The following is a 9,214-nucleotide window of genomic DNA, read 5'->3' on the forward strand; positions in this document are numbered from 1 at the left end:
CGCCCATTTCTTATGGCTTAAGGTTTAAACCCTATTGTAGATCCGGGATTAATGCGGGGTCTACAATAGAAGTCGAATATGAGAAGAATAATCAACTGTGATTGGTCAATTTTCTACGACTTAAGACCTTACGACCGCTACGAATTCTATTGTAGACCCCGCATAACAAATCACATTTTAACAATTTGGCCACATGACCAATGCGATTGGTCAATTCTTTTTTCATCTGAGGTTTCGGATCGAAAAATGTGTAGTCAATCAACTTGCCGGTTTTCCGTAAAAACTGTAAAGGAGCCTACAGACCAGAGCGGCGTAGCGGTGAGCGGCGAGCGGTAGCCCAATAAAAGCCATGCTTCACTAATGATGTCACGCAAAAGCGTGGCTCTCATTGGGCTACCGCTCGTCGCTCACCGCTGATAGCTCCTATTGTTTTGATTGGTCAAATTTCAATCTTTCAATCTTCAATCTCAATATTCGATGCGTAATCTGATTTCGGCCTAAGCTGATTGGCTACACATTTCACGATTCGAGAACTCGGATCGAGTTCTATCATCGTGGACACAAGGCTTAAGACTCATGTAAACAGCCATTCTGCGTCCTTTCTGTGCAGTCTGGTGCATATTTATTATTTCTTTTGTGCAGTTAAAATCACTGAAATATAATACGTATATTTCAGCAATTAAAATATCACGGTTTAAAGAGCATTAAAATTTAAAGCAAATTTAAGGAACATTAAAAAATGTCGGAATATGAGAAAGTACGGACGGGAAAGTTAGTATTGAAAGGTGAAAAATCAAGGTATAATTCTTTTTTATTATTGCTTGAAATTTGATATTTTATTTATATCCCTTTATTCGATATTTTATTCATTGTTCCTTTCCAGACCGAAGAAACGAAAATCTAAGAGACAAGAAAAAGAACAGGATGTCACTGTGGAGGATAAGGATACACTTATTCATGGTATTTGTTTATTAAATTTTTGTCAAATGTTGAATTTACATGGCTCACTTTATATTCTGATAAAAGTACACTTGCTATTTTGATGATGTTATTTTGTGTAAAAAAACGAAAATTTGAAAAAAAACGTCGCTTAATATTCCAAAAACAGTTAATGGTAATGTATCTAAAGGTTAGAAAATCTGTTCAATGAAATAAAATTATAAGCATGTACTACGATAGAAATAGCACGCGATGTATAAAATCTAATACATAATTATAACATAATTGGTTGTGTCAAAAAACAAGAAGCAATTTGAAATTGACTTTGCTTGAAAAATTGTGGAAATTATCAAATTCTATATGATAGCTTTCGTTTCACACTGCAAACATTGAAATGATTATAGCTGGAAGTTGAAAAGCCATGAGATTGTACAATGGTCAATGTTTTCTATACAAAATAATTGCATCCCACATAATTCTCTGTTTTCTGAATATTAATTGTAGCAATATTGATTGTATTACAATTATATATTAATTTTACATATTCTATTTTAGCATGCTATTATAGTATAGCCTTAGCACATACTTATGCTACTTTATTCAGCATAGTAGATTTCCTAACATTTAAGGGATAACGCCATCCCTGAAGTTTGAAAAAATCGTTTTTTTTTTCTTAAATCATTAGTTTATAGTTATAGAAATATGATGCAAGTATTTTTAGAACAAAATTCTAATTATATTTTATAGTGTTAGAGCTGACTAAGGGAGCTTTCCAGTAGAGATACAAATCGACACAAGAATCATTCTGCCTTTGTTTCTTACTGATTATCGAACAAGGATAGGATGATTCTTGTGTCAATTTGTGTCTCTTGCTGGAAAGCTCCTCTTAAATGAACCATCTCTCTGCATCCTACCGAGCAGCTGCAGGCGGTTCGACGCGGTTCTGCTTTCTCCGTACTCCACGAGTATATGGGCTTATTTATATATACTGAGAAATAGCTTTGGCTAATATTTGGCTAATATATAATATAGATATCACTACTTAAACTAAATCAGTAAAAAATTTTGAAAGCGTCGGTTTCTGTGTTTATGCGATGCCATTAATACTTGGCTAGAAATTAGGGTTTGAGCACAAGAATTGTCGTTAACACTTACTTAGATCAATGGGTCAATTCTAAACAGAATCGTAAGATTCGTAATGTGTTCTCGTAAAACTTGTAAGAACTTATGACTAGTATTCTAATTTTATGCGAATGTATCGTAAGACGTACGATTATTCGTAAATATCTACGATTTTTTGTAAATTTTATGGCTAGTAAGAAGCTGTCTGTAAAAATATTTTATAAAGGTATAAGCACTTAAAAATTCTTACAAATCTTACAGGAATATGTTATGCACCTTACGATTCTGTTTAGAATTTAGGCATTAAGTTGTAAACGTAAGTAATGCACAAGCTTTCACGTATGATGTACTGTCGTGTAACTTATCGCCGTGTCTCCCAGAGACGGCAATAAGTCATATATCATACGCCATATTTTGTTTAATAGGAGGATGGTGGAAGGTTAAGAATGTAACTGAAATTACCGGAACAGTGGCTATTGAATTTGGAAACCAAACTTACGTGAAAGCACTTGATAACGGATTGTTTACTCTTGGAGCACCACATGACGAAGGAGAAGGCCCATTACCAGAGGAAATATTAACGGCATTTCCTATAAGTGAGACTAAGGTTGCTTTGAAATCAGGATATGGTAAATATCTTGGGGTTGATAAAAACGGCATCGTTATTGGTCGAAGTGATGCAGTTGGATCTATTGAACAGTGGGAGCCAATTTTTCAAGTAATTTCCATATATAGAAATCAAAATTAGAGATATTAATTTAGTTAAAAATTATTTTATACGCACGCGCACGCACGCACGCACGCACGCACGCACACTTTGTGTTAATATATTTATACTTTGTTGATTCTTTTCAAAAATATCTAGTATTTGTATTTACAATTAACTTTTATGTTTGCTTCTATGTTGTTTCTTATCAAAGAAATTAATTAGAAAGTCTTGAATAGAAAATAAAAACTTTAATAATATGATTTTATTAAATAATGTATAAACCAAAATAAAAAACAAAATATGAATATAGTTTCAATTTCATAAGTAGTTAAATTTTTATTACTGAATGTAGGAATATTTTTGCACCGCTTTTTAAATATATTAATTAATGCTTTTTTTCAGGATGGCAAGCTTGCGATACTAAATAATATTGGATGTTTCATATCAGTTACAAATGACGATGATATAGTTTGTCAAAATAGGACAGCTGATACGTCAGAATTTGTTGTTGTAAGAAGTATAATACAACGTTCTCAAAGTCCTAGTAAGGATATTCCGAAAGAAGAGCAAGGCTCACTCACGGAGGTCGAAGTAAATTATGTGTCAGTATTACGTGAAATCTTATCAATCATATAATTATTGAATAAGAAATTATTCAATTTCAAAAATTACTAAAACTTTTACATTTTGCGACAATTATTTTGCTGTGTTAACTACTCATCTCTTTTGTTCTATCTTAAATCAGATGTTTAAAATTTCGAATAATAACTATATTTAATTTCACAGACGGAAATTTCAAAAGTTTCAAGATAAAAAGTTAAAAATAAACAAATCTGATCGCTCCGAGTTGGAAAAAGCAAAAGTGGAAGGAAATTTACATGAAATTCTATTAGATAGGAGAAGTAAAATGAAAGCTGATCGTTATTGTAAATAAATTCAACATTGTAAATTTATTATGAAGTATATATTGTAAATAAATTGTGAAATACATTTTATCTAAATTATGTCTAATTATTTATTATTATAAAAAACAATTTCAGGATAAAAGAATTTTAACATTAAAAGAATTTTGTTAAATATTTAAATATTTGAAGAAAATATATATTTAAAATAAATATTAGTTTTATTATACGTATATGTATGTGCGAAGCGTACATGTAAATGAACAAAAATATTCAATAAGTTTATTAGACAATGTCTAATAGATATTATTGATATAAATTATTTAATATCTAAAAACATTTTATAAGATTATTAATATTATAACATAAGCAATTATCTACACCAATGAATTATAAATTAATGTTGAATATACTGAACAAAAAAGAAAAACTACACAACTATAAGAAAAAAAATTAATGAGTTTAAAATTTTAAATTAATAAGTTTAGCCTATAAATTTTTTAATGTTAAAAATTAATGAAATAATATAATGGCACAACATACTGCATGAAATTATATTTATTATAGTTACTTTTGCATGAGAGATGGGGTTACGATAATGTATTTGATATAAAAAGCATATTCTATATCTAAAATATATAGCTATATATAAAATTTTTCTACTTACAAATCTTACATAAATCCAAAATTATCAAATTAGATTGCAATATTTTATACAAAAAATCGGAATGTGCTTAACTTCGATAAATTATAGAAATTATATTACTTTGGTTATAAGTATGTATAGGTTGGCACATTTCATAAGGAGATTCACAGAGAAATATTCATAAATCATCTATTCATATACAATAAAAAGATACTACAAATCATATCTTTTGTATGAAGTATGTATAACTGATTTTAAAAATATCACAAAAAGCCAACTTGTCAAAGATTTTCACATGCAAAGATATGCAAAATAATTATTCAGAAAATCTTTGCCAGGTTTGTGCTCTTAGTCATTGTTCAACATTTAAAATCAATAATTTGTATGCCTAGGAATAGGGTAACGCAATACTAGAACACTATCAGCCGATATGATAGGCAATATGTTGTCACAGTGATGATTCACTAAATGACTTACGCTATCAAATACGCGATCTTTTGTGCGAACCTGTAAATCAAAATTATGATACTTTATGACCATCATTTATTAAAATTCAAATGCAGAAAAATATTTAGACATAGATTTATAATCGGTAAATGTTTTGAAAATTTCCAATCATATATGCTTCAATTTTTGCATTAATAATATTGCTATATGTATAAATTTCGTTATATAAATTTTCATACTTACAACGCCTTCAGGATCAATTAGTAACAAATGTTTTGGGATATTATTATTCATTCCAGTCAGAACGTACTGGCCAGGAGAACCTTGTGACTCTCGAACCAAAAAGTCGCCATCCTTAAAAATAAAATAGCAAAAATAAATGTATATTAGATGATAAGAAATCTTTATATTTTGTGATATACACATATATTTACTCTAGTAAGCATAGATTCTGCTTCAGATCGGCTAACACATCCGTGAAACCAAATTTCTTGTTTTAATTGCTGTTTCTGTGATCGAGGGCTTAGTCTATTCATATCTGATATTGCAGAACTGAATGGCTCTGTGATTTATAAATAAAGAGCCCAATATGAGTACAATAAATTATAAATAATTATAAATAAGTAAAGATTCTTAAAAATATATTTTTGATATTACATTAAGTCTCTTCATATGAAAATATACTTGAGATTACAATGTAATCATACGACATAAATAAATATGAAGATTATAGCAATCAAAGACCATTATTTTTAAAGAATTATAAATTTTGAATCTTTGTTAAGAGATTTGCGATAAAACAATAATTCTCTTACGCATATCAAAAACATCAAAAAGTGATGCTGGATCACGATGATTGTCTCTGTTTGCAGCTATGATACTGTCATTTACATAATTATGCTCAGACATTATATTTAAATTCGTTGATGGAGATATAGTGCTATCTGAGTTTAAATCAATTAGGTTCCCAGTTTCTGTAGAGAAAGATGATGAAATGGAGGAATAAATATAAAAAAGAAATTTATACATAAAAATTAGAGTTCAATCTTTTGATCTACATGTAAAATATTTTAAAAGATATTACCTGCCAACTGTTGATGTCTATCTGCAGCAGATGGGAATGAATCAACTGCAATATTTTGTACGTGAGTACGTGATGCATTATTTTGATGATGTTTTAGATTAGGCAGTGTAGATGCTGTATTAGGCAAAGGAGGTACTGGTGGTGGGCCAATATCAGGAGGTACTTTCCCTGGTAGATCATTGTAATAATCCCTGTCAACTTCTCTGACACCATTTAGTACAGGGCTAACAAATAAATACACATAATTACAAACAAAGACTATTATCACTCTAGATCTATAAACGCATTTATTTTTACAACTTACTGCAGGGAACTTGGTTTTGTAAGAAATTCTTTAAACCTGAGTTCGAAAGCTTGTCCGATAGTGGATATAACATCCTGTGCTAAACCACCTGTACATTCAAGCACGTAACAAGCACGCCATTCTTGCATATTTTTAGCAACATATGCAACAAAATCTAGTATTTCCTATTATACAATAAAACATAGCTTTAATTTCAAAACAAAAATTATAACTAATAACTATATTGTGAATTTTTACTATAAATTGTATGCAACTTTATTTCATACATGTACAAAAATAGTGAAATAAAATGTACGAAAGATGAAATGCAATATATATCAATGTGTATGCTCTTTACCGTATCACCGCCTGAAGCAAAAGATATACGTGGCATATCATGTTTCGCAATAATGTGTCCAGTATCAATATTAGTCAAAGATAAACTACAACTGCTAATGGTTAAAGTAACATTAGCAGTGCTATAATCCATACAAGGTTTATTTGCTATGGCTTTCAATACCTTCTCATCAACCTAATAGAAAGAAATTTAACAAAAATTACAGGCATAAATTATATCTATATATAAAAAATAATTTTCTATGAAATCTACTCTTCTCTTTTTGTCAGCAGACTTCAATCCGGCAGCTTCGCAAACTCTATTTATGCATTCTCTAAAAGAAAGTAAAAGATTGTGCTCATCATATACTTGAAAATATTTACGACACTTGCAACAAATTATAATTCTAAGTATAGTTTAATAACTTACTTAGCTACGCACGAACGCGTTTCAAAATCTAAACTTTTCATAGACGTTTTTACTTCAAGACATCCAATATACTGTAACGTAAACAATGATTAGATAAGAGGAAGTAAATAAATTGAATTAATAGATTATCTTTTTCACTTAGAATTAGTGATATCTTCAAATTAATTTTCTTATGTGTTTACTGCCCTTCCCTTGCCGCTTTCATTTCTAATAGCTAAGGTGTGACGCTTTACCTTAGGGAATTTCATGAAATAAATTTGAAAGCTCATCATACTAAACCGTACTAAATAAAGTGTGTTAACAAATATTATTTCATTAATAATATCTGAATCCATTATTACATAATCATATAATAATGTGTGTGTGTGTGTGCGCGCGCGTGCGCGCGCGCGTGTGTGTGTGTGTGTATGTGTGTGTTTAGCAGGAATTTACACAAGTATTAAAAATTAAATACCTACAAAAATTACATTTCGAATAAAACATAATAAAATATAGAAAATAATAAGAAAAATTTAGTTTTAATTATTATCTAATGATATTACAGCAAAACAAGAGAAAGAATGAACGAGAATTTTAATGTTTAGAACGATAAGAACCAATCACTAAAATATGAACATTTCTGATATAGAACATGAAGCTTAAAAACTTCAAGCTCCGTTATGAGAGATTTTTTTATCAACTTTGTTGCTAGAATACAAACAAAAAGAAATAATAAAAATTTCTTCAATAATCAAATGATTTAAATACTGCTCATTTTTATATATTCTTTTTTTATCCATAAAACATATTATTTCTTTTCTTTTTTATAAATACAATCTAAAAATATAAAAGTATATCAATGGGCATGAGATAGGTCTGTAATGAAAATCATTATATAAAATAGATAGAAAAATTCAACTTAAAATCTAAACCTATTTATATATATATATATATATTTACATATATTCAAGATTTAATAAAAAATTTATATATACACAAATTATAAAACATATAATTTATATATAAATATATACAATATATACATATACAATATATTTCTAAATTAAAATTCAATATATATATATATTAATATAAAATAATATATGAATACAAAATTAAAAAATTTGATTTCTGAATGATATTAAGCTTGTATCAGAAACATTTAAAATACAAGGTTAAACCTATTTTTTCTTTCTAATAAACATAATATTTTCGAATCAACATCATTTGCATAAAGAACGTGGCAAAATTTTATCCTTAAGATACCCTGTGCAATTGTAATATACATATTGAATTTTTCATGACACTTTAAATCTATTTACATATCTTGAACAAAATAATAGATAACATACCTTCACTGTATAACTAATTCCTTCCTTACTTACTAAGTGATCTGGATGCAACCATCCTCTAGCTGGTTTACTGATAAAACTACTACCACCTGTGGCCATTGCTAGATTAACAAATACAAATGTCATTGCTTCATTACTTTAAAGCAAACATGTAGCGATGTGACATTGAGCTAAATATCTAATTTTCTTAGAATTATCACTCCCAACCATCAACGTTAAGAAATAAGTATATATCTAACAATTGTAGGAATTTAAAGGTCAAGATTATACAAATGGATTAACAATATGCAAGACAATAATTAATCTTGTCGAAGCTTAACATTAACTTTCATAGCAACGCATTATAACGGATAATTTAACGATAGCCCTACATTTTTTAAAGGAACCAGGAGGAACATTGAAAGGAGATATGGAGCACTTCATCGACCCCAAAATCAACACAAGGAATTAAAAGCATGCACAAGATGATACGCCTGAAGTTTTCCATATAAATCACGCCCAATGCCAGTAACTTTTTCAAACTATCAACGCCAGATCGGTCTATATACCGAAAACTTAGACTCTACATGGAGATCACGTACCTGATAAATGATCTACCGAATTAATCCACTACAGATTCGACTGTTTATTAATAGATCAACGACACGTCGAACATTGTACGAGGAGTGTCAGATCCGTCACTCGGCTCCGACTCGTTACCGATGATTCTACCGATGATTCTGACGTCTATCGAGTACATAAAAGAATGGATGATTGACTTATACCAGCATAGACATAGGCGTGAACTGGTATACTACTACTACACGACAAGCGCACATACGCAGCGATTTAAATTTCTTCTCATAATGCCACGATTTAATTGGCTGGCTGCAACAGTACAGCCAATCAGTTGTAACCATCCGATGCCAAATGAAATATCAAGTCTGTTCTTTTCATTTAAACTTCTTGTGTAAAGGAGCCTACAGACCAGAGCGGCGTAGCGGTG

The 9,214-nt window shown here is 29.6% G+C and overlaps 2 protein-coding genes across 2 annotated transcripts; one reads left to right on the forward strand and one right to left on the reverse strand.

Moving 5' to 3' along the window:
• The first annotated feature begins 581 nt into the window (after window positions 1-581).
• Window positions 582-3,704, forward strand: FRG1 (FSHD region gene 1). The gene is made up of 5 exons (XM_018456656.1): window positions 582-798; window positions 884-960; window positions 2,487-2,779; window positions 3,173-3,372; window positions 3,557-3,704. Exons 1-5 carry the CDS (start codon window positions 740-742, stop codon window positions 3,702-3,704), a joined length of 777 nt encoding a protein of 258 aa, XP_018312158.1. The 5' UTR covers window positions 582-739.
• A 730-nt stretch (window positions 3,705-4,434) lies between these two features.
• Window positions 4,435-9,012, reverse strand: Shc (SHC-adaptor protein). Its single transcript, XM_018456649.1, has 11 exons — window positions 8,811-9,012; window positions 8,230-8,330; window positions 6,899-6,969; window positions 6,743-6,803; window positions 6,491-6,664; window positions 6,154-6,317; window positions 5,850-6,073; window positions 5,581-5,739; window positions 5,200-5,327; window positions 5,009-5,119; window positions 4,435-4,825 (listed from the first exon to the last, which is right to left on the reverse strand). Exons 2-11 carry the CDS (start codon window positions 8,326-8,328, stop codon window positions 4,691-4,693), a joined length of 1,326 nt encoding a protein of 441 aa, XP_018312151.1. The 5' UTR covers window positions 8,329-8,330; window positions 8,811-9,012; the 3' UTR covers window positions 4,435-4,690.
• Window positions 9,013-9,214: the final 202 nt, after the last annotated feature.

The sequence above is a fragment of the Mycetomoellerius zeteki genome, unplaced genomic scaffold, assembly GCF_001594055.1.
Source record: "Mycetomoellerius zeteki isolate Tzet28-1 unplaced genomic scaffold, Tzet1.0 scaffold583, whole genome shotgun sequence".
Taxonomy (NCBI): domain Eukaryota; kingdom Metazoa; phylum Arthropoda; class Insecta; order Hymenoptera; family Formicidae; genus Mycetomoellerius; species Mycetomoellerius zeteki.